Below are 17764 nucleotides of genomic sequence, written 5' to 3'. Positions count from 1 at the left end.
AATTTGAGGAGCTCCTCCAGACAGAGACGGTAGCAGCGCATCTGACGACACATACACACACACACACACACACACACACACACACACACACACACACAATTGCAACTTTAAACAGGTCTAAGGAGTTTGTTGTTTTCATGTAGCCTTGGCAACTAGCCGACCTGAAAAATATGCACATGAAATGAAACTTGTTTAACTCAAACATGTCAGTAACAAACTGTACAGCGTGCAAGATTGTCATTATGTTTATACTTTATACTTTCGTTTTTTGGGGCACTCTCCCTCTGCCATGGCGCTCCAGTTTCTAGATACACTGAACTGATTAATTCGGTTCGGGAGAAGAGATAAAAGCCCGCCCACACTGACAATTGATTGGTTGACTTACCGAAACAAGCCAATCAGGATGCTCTCCGTCTTACATGCGCTTCATTAAGTGCACACCAGCACACACACGCAAGGTCTCTCGCTCTCTCTCCCTCTCTGCCGTGCGCACGTGCACAGTTTGCGGTTCATTTTTACCTCTTACCGCTACAAATCAGACTCCGTTTAGGTCTGCTCTGCCATCTTGTTACACGTCAGTAACAGCGAAACATGGCCAATTAGAGGAGAGAAGTGGAGATTTATGATTGATTGGTTAGTGTTTTGTTATTGTGTGAGTGTGACAAGCTCTGGTGTGACCAATAACGCGTGAACGCAGCATGATTTGAGGGAAATACACGGAAGTGAATCGCCAACATTAAGAAATGAGATCGCATTTATGTTTGAATCGAGATCGTGATTTTTTTTCCATTAATCGTGCAGCCCTAACAATAAATATACATTATTATCCCTTAAATGTCACCCTAGTCTTGTCTGAACTTGTTTGGTCGTCTTTGTGACTTTCTTCTGGCATGTTCTGAAGACAGGGTGACCATCTTCGATTAAGTTTCACTCAGGACTTTTGTAAAAGCCAAAATATGACCACACCTCAGATTTTATTATTAAACAATATTACTAACCATCAGTACATTTTATCATGGTTTATCGTGAAACCGGTAATCGTTCCATCCCTAGCTGGGGATGTGATGTGGGATGCTCTTTTGTTGGCCAAGCATCTCAACCACATTTCCATGTACAACTACATAAATGTGCATGCAAAGAGATAACACTTGGTCAGTGGAGCTCTACTGAAAGCCCTTTTAAAGTCTTCAGATCTGCATTTTTCTGCTTCTACTGGTATCTAACTGACCACTGAAAATCTCATAACCAAGCACTCTTTCTGAGAAATCCATTTCATTGCACCAGCCTGATGTACATGAGAGTGTGGGAGTACTGCGCGGAAATGTCTCCAACCCACCTTTGGACAATATGAAACAATATCTCTGTGGTTTACAGAAATAGTGTACCAAGCAAGTTTGAGTACCTTGGCAAGAATCTGGAGATTAAATAACAACCACATGCACAGTTTAGCATTAGTCATCTTTGAGATTTCACAAAAAAAGTCAACGAACATCAAGGATTTCAGAAACACATGTACATGTATGCCATTACATGGAAGCAACATTACACCCCTAAAAAAATTGACTGCTGATTAAATAGCGAACCAAAACTAATAGCATGATAAATAACCAATAAACAAGTGACCAATCAAAACAAGCAGAAGTCAACACGCAGGTGACAAGCCTCCTGAGAATTACAATTTCAAGTGGCTCTCAGAAACAGTCATCAAACTTCTCATGTTGTAGATAGAGAAGTTGCTGACAGATCTGAAAAACGTGGTTAAGTATATAAAGAGGAGGCCGACAAATGATTCCTCAAAAAAATAAAAGATATACAGCAAACATTTCTCTCCCCTACGTGTCTTTATTTAAGCACATAAATGTCATATAACAATCCAATATAAGTATTTAAATTATCATCAAGGAAATATATGTTGGAATTGATATAACCTAATACAATAAAGTTGCACAAATAGCATGACTAAGTGTTATTGCCCAATATTAGATTAAATTTATTAACTCATATTGGATATTTAGATGGCTCATACTGGATATTTCACTGTGGGCTATATGCTTCAGTAATTCAACACTATTTAAACTTAGTAATAATTTACTTTAGCAATAATTTAAATGGATTGCATCTAAATGCACTTAAGAAGAGTGTGAGTCAAGCATAAACATACGTTTAAAGGGATAGATCATTTACACCCCTTCATTGTTGATCCAAAACTTTTGAAGAACCTCGGTAACCACACAGTTTTGGTGGCCATTGACTTCTAATGCATGAAAAAAAAAATCTACTTTGTGTTCCAAAGAAGAAAGAAAATCAAACCGTTTGAAACAATATTCAGGGGATGAACCATTACGTATTCTTTTTTTAATATCTGAAAAGCTAATATCAGTCATTTATTGGTTATAAATCAGCCCTAGAAAATATCTGTATCTGCCAGAATTTTCAATAGATGCATCCTTATATAAAGTCATCTTAAAATGTCGCAAGATTAATTGTTAAAAGATCTCGATTTCCATTCAAACACAGCCTAAATGACAACGATTCAGCATTGATCACAGTGACCATTCAAATCTGCGTTGGTGCTCCCGATGACCGAGAGAGAGCAGTTGTCATGTATAGGTATGAAAGAGCTTCACAAAGTCTTTTCAACCACACAGTACTATTATATCTGTTCAAAAAATATATAAAATTCTAATTACAGAAGTACTGGGATAAAAGTGTATAGTTTGTATATAAACACTAATGTCTACGGTAGCGATATAGAGTAAATTACTTTTTGATTATACCAAATACATTGTTACGCCAGTATTAAAATAAATTTACTAGCCAATGGTGACTCGAGCTTCAGTCTGTCAGTACAGGGTTGCTATTCAGGGTTGCTATTCAGGGTTACTATTCTCGATTTTAAGCAAAAAATATTGTGATTATCAATTTATCCAAACTTTCACAGCTGTACGTCATCACAAATAAAAATAATTTGTTTTAAAAAACATTGCATCATACTGAATTAAACAACTTAAATCTCAGAAGAACAGGATGAATCACATCCTCCTAATATGTTTACAAGCACATGATGTTCAAGAATTGTCAGTTTTCTCAGTTTTGCCAAATACCAACAGCAAGGTGCCAAGAAAAATATGCAAAGGGCCCCTCTGATATTACTATATGTGTCAGTACACTCTCTTTCTCTCTCACACACACACTTTTTGGAGCTTCACACATCCTAACTCCTGACCCTGCTGGAAACACATCCTGCTTGACCTCAGCATCACCTCAACAGTTTGTACACTGCCTCGGTCACATGACAAAAAACTGCAGCCTGTTAAAAATGCAAAACCGCCTATTAAACTGAAACGGTTCATCAGGAAACTTCAACAAAAGGACATTTGGCAGAGGTAGGTGTAAACTGGCATCACAAAACATCCTTATTGAGCATTCACTATACTAGTGAAAGAAGTTTTTGAGATACAAGCCTGACTAAAATAGTAAATGCATCAAATAAACTCTGCCACTCAGAGCACCGCTAACCTAATGTCACAGCTTTGGCATGTGTTGAGGAGATGCAATGGGAGGAGCTTCATACCCTCAATATGAGGACGGCCAAACAGTTGGGGGATGAACCAGATCAGAAAAGCAGTACGTAATGTGCCAGCCACACACAGCTGACTGATTAGAAAACAAGAGCACTCCAGGATTTGGCAGTTGTCTAAAAGATACAAGACTGGATTTCTGAGACAGCATGTGTTTGAGCAAGCAAGCCGTATGGATCACAATTTCCCTCCCCTGAAAATACCCAAATACCCATTCAAAACCACAAATACAGGCAATTTATTTTGTACTTGCTCTTAATTATGCCCCAGAGCATTCCAGTGCTAAAATGTATTTGTAAAACCACTGAGACTTTAAAAAAAATCTGGTTTTCTGTGTGTAAGATATTTTTGATGAGCTCTCTGACCCCTCCATAGAATGCTACGTAATTAACACTTTCAAGGCCCAGAAAGGTAGTAAAGACATTGTTAAAATAGTCCATGTGACTCCAGTGGTTCAGCCTTAATGTTATGAAGCGACAAGATTACTTTTTGTGCGGAAAAACAAACAAAAATAACGACTTTATTCAACAATCTCTTCTCTCCCATGCCAGTCTCCTACGCGATTCACACAAGCACCACAACACATGCATGTGATCATGGGATCGTGCTCGGCCAATAGTGTGCCATAAAACCCAGAAGCGATGGACTTCGTGACTAGCCCAACAAAGTAAATCGCGTAAGAAAGTGACAGAAGAGATTAAATAAATATTTTTGTTTGTTTTTCGCACAAAAAGTATTCTCATCGCTTCATAACATTAAAGGGTTAGTTCACCCAAAAATGAAAATTCTGTCATTAATTACTCACCCTTATGTCGTTCGAGACCCGTAAGACCTCCGTTCATATTCGGAACACAAATGAAGATATTTTTGTTGAAAGCTGATGGCTGAGAAAGGCTTCAGTTAGGCCTCCATTGGCATTCAGTACACTTATACTCCCAAGACCGATAAAAGGCACTTAAAATGTCATTACAAAGTCCATCTCACCACAGTGACTCTACAATAATCTTACGATGCGACGACAATAGTTTTTGTGCGCAAAAAAAAATCAAAATAACACCTTTATCCAGCTTGTTACCTTGAGCTAAAGCACGATCAATGTAGAATCCAACAGCTGAGATACGCGCGTCTTCCTCTGATTGTAAACAAATCACTTCTGGGTCATCTGTCCGAACGCCGGATCTGCGTCATATTCTCGCGCATGCGTCGTGGAGGCACACACGGAAGGCAGTAACAAGTTGGAAAAAGGTGTTATTTTGATTTTTTTTGCGCACAAAAACTATTGTCGCCGCATCGTAAGATTATTGTAGAGTCACTGTGGTGAGATGGACTTTGTAACGATGTTTTGAGTGCCTTTTATCCGTCTTGGGAGTATAAGTGTACTGAATGCCAATGGAGGCCTTTCTCAGCCATCAGCTTTCAACAAAAATATCTTCATTTGTGTTCCGAATATGAACGGAGGTCTTACGGGTCTCGAACGACGTGAGGGTGAGTAATTAATGACAGAATTTTCATTTTTGGGTGAACTAACCCTTTAAGGTTGAACCACTGGAATCACATGGACTATTTTAACAAAGTTTTACTACCTTTCTGGGCCTTGAAAGTTGCAATTACATTGCAGGCTATGGAGGGGTCAGAAAGCTCTCGGATTTCATCAAAAATATCTTAATTTCTGTTTCGAAGATGAACGAAGGTCTTACTAGTTTGGAACTACATGAGGGTGAATAATTAATGACAGAAATTTCATCTTTGGGTGAACTAACCCTTTAAAAAAAAAAAGATGGGGAGAAATTCATGCCGACTTTTAAACTGGGCAGTGTCTGTATTAACAAACTCAAAATGAACTTCTTGCCTAATGAACTGTTGAATTAAAGCGACATTAAATTTGCAATTGTGCTACTGGTCTGAATATCAGTTGAATCACATCAGTACTCCTGCCATGCTGTTTTATTTGATCCATTTCTTTTTATTTTATGATTGTTTTAAATGAAGGATTATTTTTATTTCATTTAATTATTTCCATGTAAAGCACAACAAATCACCATTGTGTAAAAATGTGCTAACTAAACCAGACAAATTATTATGTTTGGAAATAAGTGACCAGTATGAAAACCCTTTAATTTAGAGATTTGATGCAAACAACGCTGCCCCAGGTGTGCATGGTTGAGCATGTCATCTATCACAGCAATGAATTTCACAATTATATTTCGATCACAATGGGAAATGTCTATAACGTCAGTCACATTAGAGCCATCTGTAAACACAGCGCGAGACCTGATAATGTGAGTGACAACACAGCAAAATATCGGCTGCAAATGCATATGCAATTCACATTGATAGGAAATTAAACAAACCACTTCAAATAAAACACTGAAGCTGGCATTAATACACCAGCATGACTGTCAACGATAAGTGCATGACAACAACAAAAGCTGCAAGAGTCGGTATCAGCGACCATAAGCGAAGGAATCATCGTGCTTTATAGCGCAAGAATAAATGAAATACCTCGCTTAGTAGCGCTTCGAAATCTACAGTCAGGTAACAATATCCCAAGAAATCGAAATACATTGCTGAGAGCTTAATTTGGCAACAAACGGGGTAATGAAACAAAAGGTGACAACATGACCGAGACACGCAGGCCAACAAGCAGCTAACGCTCAGTTCGCTAAAGTGTCACATTAACCAGCTCGAGCCGTACAAGCATACAACAGACTTACCGACTAATTTGACGGCTGGGTGCGAAGTATTAAATTCAGTCGCGACTGGTACAGGTCGGTTTAACAGTCTAGTTCTCGTTTCAGTCCTCCAAAGGTCCTAGCTGCGAATGAAAGAGATAAAAAGTCCTCCGTCGTGAGATTTTCTCCTCCCTTTAGCAACAGCCACAGCGCACAGCTGTCATCAAACGGAGACGCGCGCCATGCGCATGCGCAATTCAAGCCTGCGCAGACCTGCAGCGTATGAAACTTTGTTGAGTGTTTTTCGTTTTGTGTTTACAGTTTGTTTCCAATCACTGTTTTCTTTTAACATTATATAAAAACTATTAATACATTAAACTACTTTAGAGAAATAAGGATTGACTGAGAACTAGAGATTCGCTGAGACCTTTAAATTGACAAACGCATTTTGGATATTAAATTGTTTGACCAGCAGGTGTCGCTACAAGTATGTAATATGTAATAATATGTATAATATGAATAAATATGTAATATATGAATATGCACTCTTTTGGTAGCCTATGTTGTGGAAAATTTAGTTATATTTTATAATCTTTTAGATATGGCTCCCTTTCTGTCTATGTTGCAATAATAAAACATATGTAAACCATAAATGCAATGAACACACGTTTTAATGGAACTGTATGCAAATATATGCAATTGAATTACAATACAAATGAATGAAACTGTAGACTTTTTTTCTTTATTACTGACAATTTACATCCAATCATAAATAATATCAATATCATATATATATATATATATATATATATATATATATATATATATATATATATATATAATTACATGTGTGAAGTAAATGTAAACAAATTAATGAAATCTAAATTACTATAAGCTCATGTGCTTGATACAACCTCGAAAACCATAAAAAAAAAATTTGACCAATCACAATTTGGAATCTTATTGTCATTTTTTTTTTCAATGTACAAAACATTACACATTCCTTACTGTTCATTTGACAGTTGGACAGAACAAATTAAAATACATAGATTAGGATCCTGGAGTGTATATGTTTGTTTTGTTAGTTCAGTAATAAAACAAAATCCTTCTGTGTAATATGATAAAACAAAAATTGAGAGAGTTTAAATTCATCTGTCCTTCATCCTGTGTAGGCTATTTTTTTTCACTATGTCTTAGTAATCAGCATTATACACACTATTCACCTCATTGGTGCATCTATTTTTTTTTATTATTATTTTTTAGATTCATTTTGTTGGCTTTTTCTGGGTTGTCTTCAATAATTCCAAGGACAAACAATACATAAGCACAGAAGAGAACACTTGTGCTCCTCAGCTCTCTTCGCAGCTGTTCATATTGAATGATCTTATCTTGTGATCTCTGTCATTGATTCTGAAAGTACAGAATGATGCTGGTGTCTCCCCTGATGGCATTGTAATGACCTTTTCCAAATAGTGTTTGAGTCTCCGACCTCTCTAGCATGTTGGCTTACCAATGCGAGTCCTGCTTCGCAAAGCCTTCTTGCCTTTCTGTGCAGGAGGTAGAGCAGGAGGCAAAGGCCCAGGAGGATGACTTACCGCCTCGTTTCTCCTCAGCAACATCGGAGCGCTGTTGTTGGTGGCGGTCTCAGCACCCCAGCTCCCCAGTGGCTCAGAATTGGAGCGGGGCCCCAGGGACAGAGGTAGGCAAGTTTTAGGGGTGATGGTGGTCATTGTGCGGTTGAGCACTCGTCTCCTAGATGTTCCCAGGGGAGGCATGCTGGGAGGTCTGTGTTTCTTGGTATCCATGGGTTCGACTGTGTGGTTTCTGGGAAGTGCAGAGGGAGTTGTGTGAGCCAGCGCTTGTATTCTCAGTAAGTTAGTTAGGCGGGTCTCCAGGCCGCAGAGCGCCTGCTCCGTGTAGCTTTGCATGTCGCAGCGAAGCTGAGCGAGCTCCTCTCTCAAATCTTTCTTAAATGTCTCTACGTTCAACAATATCTCCTTCAACAAGGCTACACATAATTCTTCACTTCTCTCCTTATCCTCTTCTACAGTCTCTTTATGGATGGCCTGATCCGCTGCGTCCTCCTCAGATGAGCTGATCTCAATTGTGGGTGTAGGTTCGTCATGTTCCTTCTTGTTCTTCTCCAGTTCCTTGATTTGGTTTACAACATCCAGTATGCCCATGCGCTGACCATCCGAACCGGCCCGCGTCCTGATCTGACTCCTCACCAAAGAGAAAACTGAATGGACTCTAGCATGCTTTTCTTTGTCTGTAACCATCTCTGCTGCTTCATTTTTCTCCTCTATTTCTTTATGAACAGCAGGATCATGTTCCTCCGCTTCAGCCTGAATGTTTATCTCCTCCTTCTCTCTGTCATCCCTGCTTCTCGTCTTTTGTAACCATTTCTGCAGGATGGCTGGGTTCTCTCCTGTCTGCTCGTTCATGATGCTCGGCTTTCTTTGTTCTCTTTTCTTTACTTTTCTTCACTCGTCATGCTTGTTTTGTAATCTTTTTACAGCTTGTCTCATGTTTTATTATCTCTTTGTTGTTTCTCCGTTCTCTGATCTCTCCTATGACTTGTGCTGAGATCATGTTGAGCTAAGAGAGACCAACAGCACTGTATTTCCCCTGAGAACTGTAACTGTCCAATCTGTGTCGGCCACAGACTGTCACTCACTGTTCTCTCGGGAAACATACCTCATGTGCATCAACATCTTTCCCCTGAACGCTCATATGCTCATTTGCATTTCAGCTAATGACCGTCTACTGCTCAAATACCTGCTCTCAGTAGGTCTGTACTTCTGAGAACACATACATCAGAGTTTCACACTTACATCAGATGCATTCACAGTAACAGTAGCACCGTGATCATTAAAAAAGAGTTTTTTTTTTTTTTCTGGGCAATACATATAATATCATATAACATATAACATAATATAATTTGCTTTATATATATATATATATATATATATATATTAATCAAACTAATGTTTAAATTATTAGTGCATATCTACTTTTATCCAAAGCCACTTATAAAAGTGTAAACGCAAAAAAAATTATGTTACATCACACCTGATATAACTGTCCTCAGCATCAACATTGTTCTCAACGGCAGCTTAAACACTGTTAATGAAGTCCCCATTGGGTTAAAAGCATTTTGCAAGATTTTTAAAAGGGGGGAGTGGGGGCTGTTACACTAAACGTTATGTTTACCATGTTGCATTTTCTATTTGGAAGGGGAGTAACAGGGAGGGGTTTAATTTTTAAGTGTCACTATGACACTGCAGTTCTTTGGAATCATTTACATTAATTGTTTCCATGCTGAAATGTAACTAACACGAATAGCTAAATTAATTTAGTTGTAACACTTTATAGTTACTTAAACTTTTTTTCCTGTCGAATGAAATAGGCTATAATGTACATTCAAACAGTCCAAATACAAACTCGCATTTAAATGCGCTGGTTTGTAGGTTTAATGTTGAGAAATTATTAATTAGCTATAGCTAACGGAGTCTTGTCAATTTTTTAATTAATAGTAAGTATAACTTAACTTTTAAACGTGCAGGCCTATCAATCTACATGACATCATGAACTAAATCGTCCCACATAGCCTACTACTCGCACTGAAAACCCGACTAGCCAATAGGATTGAAGGAACCGTGTTCCTCCTCTTTTGCATTTAGACAAACAGCTCAAGTCACGAAAAACAAAACCTCAAAAACCTCACTCAAAAACTGCAGCATGTTTTATAAAACGTATAGAATAAAAATCCAAAATCGACTATTCTGCTGTACATTTGACTGGTTTTGTATTTTTAGAGTTAGTTTACATTGGACTTAGCCTACTCCTTAGAGTCCAGGTAGGCTACAGTTTTAAAACCATAGCTAATAATTAGTCTATGCCTATATGAAACTAGTTTTATTGTGAAAGTATTAAGTATATATTATATATTATAATAGTATATTAAACTGTATAGTAAAATTGTAGCTTAATATCAACAGCAGAGCATCATGTAGTGCTGCTCTCCTCCTCTATGGCCGCTGGGCGGAGTCTCACAAAGTACTACAAATTCACATCTGCAGCATCTGCAATCGCCACCTTTCCTCATTTCTGCCACTGACCTAAGAAGAAGGTGTCTGCAAGAACCACTAAAAGATGGTAAAACACTTGATTTTAAAGCATTTTAAGATTGTGATACATTTGATTTGCTAACTAACTGACCAAACAATTCAAGCAAGCCTAAATGTCTCTCTTTTTTTCTACAGACATCCTACACTGACAAAGGTGAAAAGGTATGATAGCATTATTTATATATATATATATATATATATATATATATATATATATATATATATATATATATATATATATATATATATATATATATATATATATATATATATATATATATATATATATATATATATATATATAGCATGCCATCTGAATGCTGAACTTTGTTACATGAGCAGGCTACATCATTATACTCTTCAGACTCTAGATTAATTCTGCTATGAGACTATTTAGTGGAATAGAAGATATCCAACAATTAAGTACATCACCGTAATTGCTGTAATTGTTTTTATATGTCAACAGCACGGGCAGGGCAGGTTTGTCTGCTTCGACCACATCACTTTCTGGGTTGGAAATGCCAAACAGGTAATACTTTAACAATATAAGTTTGTAGATTTTGTTTTGTTTCTGAATATTAGAGGAGGTGTCCAGTAGGGAGATGCTATTGGCTCTTTTCAGGGGTGGGGGCAATAAGCATGCAGCTGCAGAAACCCCCATCCTCCACTCACTAATTTCTTCCATATTGAGACTTTTAGGTCAGTTCTGTGATTCCCCCAGTAGATGGAGCCATTATCATACTACACATGTAGACAAAAACAAAAGATGTCTGTATATAGTTTCACTTTGAAGATTCAGTTTGTGAAGAGTGTTGGGTAAGTTACTCTAAAAAAGTAATGAATTACTAGTTACTAATTACATCTTCAATAGTGTAATTAGATGAATGTACAAATTACTCTCTCCAAAACGATTTAATTACTTATTACTAATTACTTCGACTAGTTAAGTTAGGATAGACATGAAACGGCTCTTTTAATTCATTCAAATAAATAATATAAAACGACTTAAATTATTCTTATTAACTGACCCCAAAGTATTACAAATGTGAGAAGTCCATAAAAACATGCATTTTAAAGTTAGACTGATGTTAATGTTAATTCCACTATTGTATTTTAAATAATTGTTCTACAGACTATACACAGTATTTAGTTCAGCATCAGAAGTAATGGTAATTAAATTACAGAAAAAATAAGAACAATCCCTAACTTTACTTTTTCAAAAAAAAGTTATGAAATTACAGTAACTAATTACTTAGTAACTAGTTACACCAACACTGTTTGGGAATAGTTTGTTTTTATTTATATGAATGTTCAAAATGTATCAAAATGCATACCGATATAGATGAACAGTTTATTTAAAATTCAGATAGCTGATATCCTTATTGTTTTTTTAACTTTAGTAATGAATTTGTTCAAATCTCCCCCATCTTGTCATTCTCTCTGTTTTCCTGCATCTCAGGCAGCATCTTATTACTGTAATAAACTGGGTTTTGAGCCCTTGGCGTATCGTGGGCTGGAGACAGGCAGTCGTGATGTTGTGTCTCATGCGGTGAAACAGGGAAAGGTAAGAGACAGATTGTTTCCATCCTTTTCCCTCCTTTTGCATTGTGAAGCCTGGCCAGTTTGATCTGCTTTGGCCACATAGAAATGTTCTCTGATCAGTGTTTTCTATTTCCTGTAGATTGTTTATGTCTTCACCTCTGCCTTGAATCCTGGTAATAAAGGTATGACCGATAAATAAGTATTGCTGTTTTTGGTATTATGGTATCTTTAAAACCACATTACGTACTGTATAATCTGTCCTTTTCCGTGAACAGAGATAGGAGATCACCTGGTGAAACATGGAGATGGTGTTAAAGATGTAGCGTTCACTGTAAAGGACTGTGACTTCCTGGCAGAGGTAAATGCTGATGGTTTTCTCTCGTTTTATCTCTTAAAAACACCTTCTGGGTATCATTTGCAATAATCACCAATTGGTTTATTATTTTTATCCTGCAGAAAGCGAGAGAACGAGGTGCCATTATCGTTAAAGGGCCTCATGTTGTGGAGGATAAGTTTGGCAGCGTGAAGCTGGCAGTACTTCAGACAGTATGTATAATCTTATGTGTTTATATAAGTTTAAAAAGCAAGGATGCATTAAAATGAGCAAAAGTTACAGTAAAGATTAGTTAGATTTTTAAACATTGATAATAATAATTAAAAAAAAAAATCTTGAGCACCAAATGAGCATTTAGAATGATTTCTGAAGGATTATGTGACACTGAAAACTGAGTGCTGAAAATTCACAGGAATTGATTACATTTTAAAATATATTTAAAAACCGTTATTTTAAATTGTAATATTTCACTCTATTATTGTTTTACTGTATATTTGATCTAATAAATACAGCCTTGTTGAGCATAAGAGACTTAATGTACTAATACATTATTAAAAGCAAAAGTTGTTTTTGTTAACATTAGTTAATGCATTGTGAACTAACATGAACAAACAATGAACAGCTGGATTTTCATTATTAACTAATGTTAACAAAGATGAACAAATGTATTACTCACTGTTAGTTCATGTTACATTAACTAATGTTAACAAATGAGACCTTATTGTAAAGTGTTACCAAAAAATCATTCAAACGGTAATGTGTATGTGTGCATATACATATATACTATTTATAATACACGTTTTGTCCCACTTCTGCTCTGATTCCTCTTTTATTATTGTTTTAGTATGGTGACACCACTCATACTTTAATAGAGCGGACAGGATATAATGGGCTCTTCCTCCCAGGATTCCATGCTCCTCTGTTCTGTGACCCTTTCTTGGCAAAACTGTGAGTGTTTTGATGTGTCCTTGTCTTCTCATATCCATATCTCAGATCATGCATGGATGGATATATCCTTGTCCTTTTCTTTGTCTCTTAACGTGATTGTTCACAGGCCAAGTGGGAAGCTGGACTTCATTGACCACGTGGTTGGAAATCAGGCAGACAATGAGATGGTGCCAATAGTAGAGTGGTATAAAACTTTTTTTATTCCAACTGCATAATTTATAACAGACAGACAGCATCAGACCTCGGTGTCAGGGTTGTCAAGATTGAAAAGCACAAAAGAAGTCACGAGAGGTACTCGCTTAGAACATCGCAAGTCTTTGGGGGGAAACTCCCTATCCGTCCCATCCAATCAGAATACGCCGAGAGCCCCTCCCCAGTGATCAGCAGTGTATCTCCATGGTGAGGATGGAGTAAAGACAGAGAGGAAAGATCAGAGAGAATAGACGGAGATAGCAGATGGGGTGGTTGTATTTCAGTCTATGGTAGTGAAAGGCTGAATATTATGCATGAAAACTCCTTAGTAATTATGACTCAGCAAAATTACTTTTCAAAGCATCCGAGACACCATCTGGAGACAGTTAGACACAGTGGGGAGGGGGAGAGGGTGGTAAGGGTTGGGAATAGGAGAATTATCAAAACCAGACCCCATCCCATCGTGTCCAGCGCTTGTTAAAACACTGCAGCAAAAAACAAAACAAAAAAAAAAGATTTCCAGTACAAACATCTAAACATTTTAAAATCAAGATACATTTACTTGAGAAGCAATGACTTAAAAGGGAAAGCTAGAATATATTTTTTTGCCTTTTTAACCATAAACTCATTTAATTTGAATACATTTGAATACAAGAAAACAACACTTTATATTTTAAATACCTTGATTGTAGATTTTTGAAATATATTTGTAATGGAAAAACAAGACAAAAATACTAAGTAAAAAAAATATTTTTCTGCAGTGTAGATTCATTACAAAACAAAATATTTGACAAATAATAATGGCTTATTTAGTTTTTAGACAAATATGGAAATGCGCTTGTTAAATGTATAAAGACCTTACATAATGTACCATTATGTTTTTATTACCTTAGAGTGAGCCATTTCTATCTACATACACCGCGGGTTGAAGTTGCCATTTTGCGCCGTCATGTTTCTACAGTAGCCCTAAAGTCCAGGGGTGTCCAACCCTGCTCCTGAAGGGCTACCGTCCTGCAGATTTTAGTTCCAACCCTGCTCCAACACACCTGTCTGTAATTATCCAGCATCCCTGGACACCATGATTAGCTGGTTCAGGTGTGTTTGGTTCAGGTTGGAGCTAAAATCTGAAGGATGGTAGCCCTCCAGGACGGGGTTGGATACCCCTGCCCTAAACGGACAAACTTCTCTACAGAGCGCTAGTTACTCTCTGCTCTCTCCGACGACGACATTTTTGTTCTGTGTTGGCCCCTGTAGCTTCTCTATGTGCTTCGAAAGGGACGGGTGAGCGGTGACCGGTTGCACTTCACAACCTCACCACTAGATGCCGCTAAAATCACACAAATCACCTTTAAAGGGAGAAAATGCATCCCACAATTATCTGAAAGGTTAGAGAAAATATAGCCTGGGGTCTATTTAAAAAACAAAAACAAAACAAAAACTAATGACTTCTCCAAAAGTATTTATAATCATTGGACAGATGATACATTGTAAAGAGTTGTATTTTTGTCAATGCTTTTCACATCAGGATCACCGTGTATAACAGACCTGTATGTATTTACACGAAGGTATCAGAGGAACCTGCTGTTCCACAGATTCTGGTCTGTAGATGACAAGCAGTTACAGACTGAATACAGTGCGCTGCGCTCCATTGTGGTGGCCAACTATGAAGAAACTGTGAAAATGCCAATCAATGAACCAGCCATGGGAAAGCGCAAGTCCCAGATCCAGGCATGTATTACAGACATGACATCTACTGTACTTATTTTCATCTATCCATGCATGCATCCATCCATCCATCCATCCACATAACTATCTGTTCTCCTTTTAGGAGTATGTGGAGTACTATGGTGGCCCAGGGGTTCAACACATTGCCATGAACACCTCTGACATCATTACAGCAGTGAGTAAAACAGCAAGTCATCAGAGGTTTTACAAAATTGATACAGAGATAAACTAAATTTGTAGAGTGCAAATTGGAATTGTTCTTAAAGCTGAAAAAGTTTACTTTAGGTCTGTATATTGCATTGACAAGGATATGTTTTCAGATCCGTAACCTAAAGGAACGTGGTATGGAGTTCATGTCAGTGCCTGACACTTACTATCAGCAGCTCAGGGAGCAGCTGAAGCTTTCCAAAGTCAAAATAGTTGAGGACATCAGCATATTGGAGGTACGATACAATAATCAAAGTGTTTATTAGCTTACTATCAGAAGATGGAACAATGCTGAGTCTAACTTTTTAGTTAGTGATTGTCCTTTTGAAGGAAATGCAGCAATGAGTTATTGGCCACCTAATAGTCAATTAATGTAAATTTCTGTAGCATGTCTGAAGCAGAATGTGAAAATAATGTGGCATTGTTTTAAACAGGAGCTTAGAATTTTGGTGGATTATGATGACAACGGCTACTTGCTCCAGATCTTCACCAAACCAGTACAGGACAGACCCACCGTGTTTCTAGAGGTCATCCAGAGACACAACCATCAAGTAAGACTGCTATTACAACATCATATTTAAATTGGCAATGAACTGATCAAAAACTATTCTTCAAAAATGTCTTTCAAATATGTAAATATATGATGAGTGCAAAAGTAACAGTGTATTCTGCTGTTTCAGGGTTTTGGTGCTGGAAATTTCAAATCTCTGTTTGAGGCTATTGAAGCTGACCAGAATGCCAGAGGAAACCTCACCATCCTAACACCCAATGGCACATCCGAGAAACTCTGAATATATTATATTATACCTATAGGCTATGCATGGTACATATAATGAAATATGCACAGCACTCTTGCTAATGATTACCTTTAATTTTATTTTTTTTGGACTTTCAAGTATGGGCCATTATTTTCTACCCAAGTGTTTCTTTACAAACAGAAACTTTTAACCGTGTGGACTTTTGGAAAATAAATTTTATCATGAACATTCCCACCAGTGGCATATCCACCACATCTCAAATTATGTTTTATGCAGCATTCTGTGGTGGAAATTTGTGGACTGTCCTTTGTCTTGCCAAGATATTTAATTGTTAGCATTTTATGTATTACTTCACAAATGCTTATTTGACAAATAATTGGAAATAAAGCGCAATAAAAATATCCTTTTTCATGAAAATAGCCCACTGGCTCCTTCCTCCAAGCACACTACTTTTACAAAAACTTTATGGCCGCCGCTGCGAGTGCGGTGGGAAAAAAAACAAAAAAACAATATAAATAAAGTATAAGAGCAAACATACATTTATTCGATAATAATGTCTAGGTTTCCTTTCTATTTTGATTCAAATGGTGTGTGTGTTTGTCTTGTCTTTTTCTTCTTCTTACAGTTTTATATCATATTATGACACAGCTCAGTATTACGAACAGGCGTATACTGACCCCTATGTCTTCAATGGGGAATTAGCTCAAATGGTAGAGCGCTCGCTTAGCATGCGAGAGGTAGCGGGATCGATGCCCGCATTCTCCAATGTGTTTTTTACTTGCGTAAAAAATATAACGTAAAGGCTAAACCAACAGAATTAATAGTTTTCAGTCACGTGACTGCCGCCAGCCCTGGAGGGCAAACAGACATGGAACTGCAGCAAAAGACTGTCAAATTTCCATCTTAAAAATAAATGTATGTGAACAAGATGCAAGTTTTTGGCACTTATGATCCATATACAGCACCTGCTGCACTATTTCAATCGCTAAAACAGCGGGACGTTTCTAAAACACTTAACGTGAAAAACACTAGGACGAGTTGCACCAATTTTCAATTAAGCAAAGTTTAACGCTAATCAAGGACTTGTTGATCTGGGTTTTATTTTATATCGAGTTGTGTTGCACTTAATTTTAAAAACAGATTAATTACGCAGAAAGAATGATCGGGATGAACCGACGCCATGGCTAAATAAATAATCCTTATTAATGCATGCCCACCCTTAATAGCGATAGAAAAAGATTAAATTCAGTTTACACATTTTGATGATGCATACTATATACAGGCGAGTAGATGAGCCAATAATATGAACACAACGCGTTTTCTTTATAATGGGTTTCAATGGGAAAAACACTTAACGAGAATCCTCGTGTTGCATATTCTGTGTTCATTTGCCTGCCTGTAGGTATGCAACATCAATAAGGTGTATATTGAATTTCTTACTGCATTAATACTGACTACAAACCTGGTAAAAATTACTGGCGGGCAATGGAGGAAAGCCTAGTTTTGCTCTCCAGGTGGTCGTTCCCAGAGCTCTGGTCGTCTCTATAATGGTGTGACGTCACGTGAAAACTGAATTAGGATAGCTGACTAACTGAGGCAACCCCTTTTTTTGAAGCTAAAAGTAACTAAAAGTGATGAAATTAAACAACATCATTTTAATCTTAGTCTATGGAGG

The 17764-nt window shown here is 37.2% G+C and overlaps 2 protein-coding genes across 7 annotated transcripts in view; one reads left to right on the top strand and one right to left on the bottom strand.

Annotated features, from left to right (window-relative positions):
- Positions 1 to 6475, bottom strand: part of gapvd1 (GTPase activating protein and VPS9 domains 1) — a 53646-nt gene extending 47171 nt beyond the window's left edge. For all 6 annotated transcript variants that reach the window (XM_079826495.1, XM_079826496.1, XM_079826497.1 and 3 more), the window contains exon 1: positions 6296 to 6475. The gene's annotated coding sequence lies outside the window, so the exon portion shown is untranslated. The remainder of the gene's footprint in view (positions 1 to 6295) is intronic.
- Positions 6476 to 10254: 3779 nt separating this feature from the next.
- On the top strand, positions 10255 to 16502 carry hpdb (4-hydroxyphenylpyruvate dioxygenase b). Its single transcript, XM_079827389.1, has 14 exons — positions 10255 to 10411; positions 10519 to 10545; positions 10850 to 10912; positions 11843 to 11947; positions 12065 to 12107; positions 12201 to 12283; positions 12382 to 12471; positions 13104 to 13207; positions 13314 to 13391; positions 14965 to 15127; positions 15228 to 15299; positions 15445 to 15567; positions 15766 to 15882; positions 16012 to 16502. The coding sequence occupies exons 1-14, from the start codon at positions 10409 to 10411 to the stop codon at positions 16120 to 16122; spliced, it is 1182 nt and encodes a 393-aa protein (XP_079683515.1). The 5' UTR covers positions 10255 to 10408; the 3' UTR covers positions 16123 to 16502.
- Positions 16503 to 17764: the final 1262 nt, after the last annotated feature.

This window comes from Gobio gobio, assembly GCF_949357685.1.
Source record: "Gobio gobio genome assembly, chromosome: 10".
NCBI lineage: Eukaryota > Metazoa > Chordata > Actinopteri > Cypriniformes > Gobionidae > Gobio > Gobio gobio.
Note: the sequence above shows the minus strand (reverse complement) of the source record. Positions and strands in the feature narration are given on the sequence as shown.

Coding starts and splice junctions, on each gene's coding strand:
- hpdb (XM_079827389.1), top strand. Junction 11,948..12,064: donor ATGCGGTGAAACAGGGAAAG/GTAAGAGACAGA, acceptor TATTTCCTGTAG/ATTGTTTATGTCTTCACCTC. Junction 12,108..12,200: donor CTTGAATCCTGGTAATAAAG/GTATGACCGATA, acceptor TTCCGTGAACAG/AGATAGGAGATCACCTGGTG.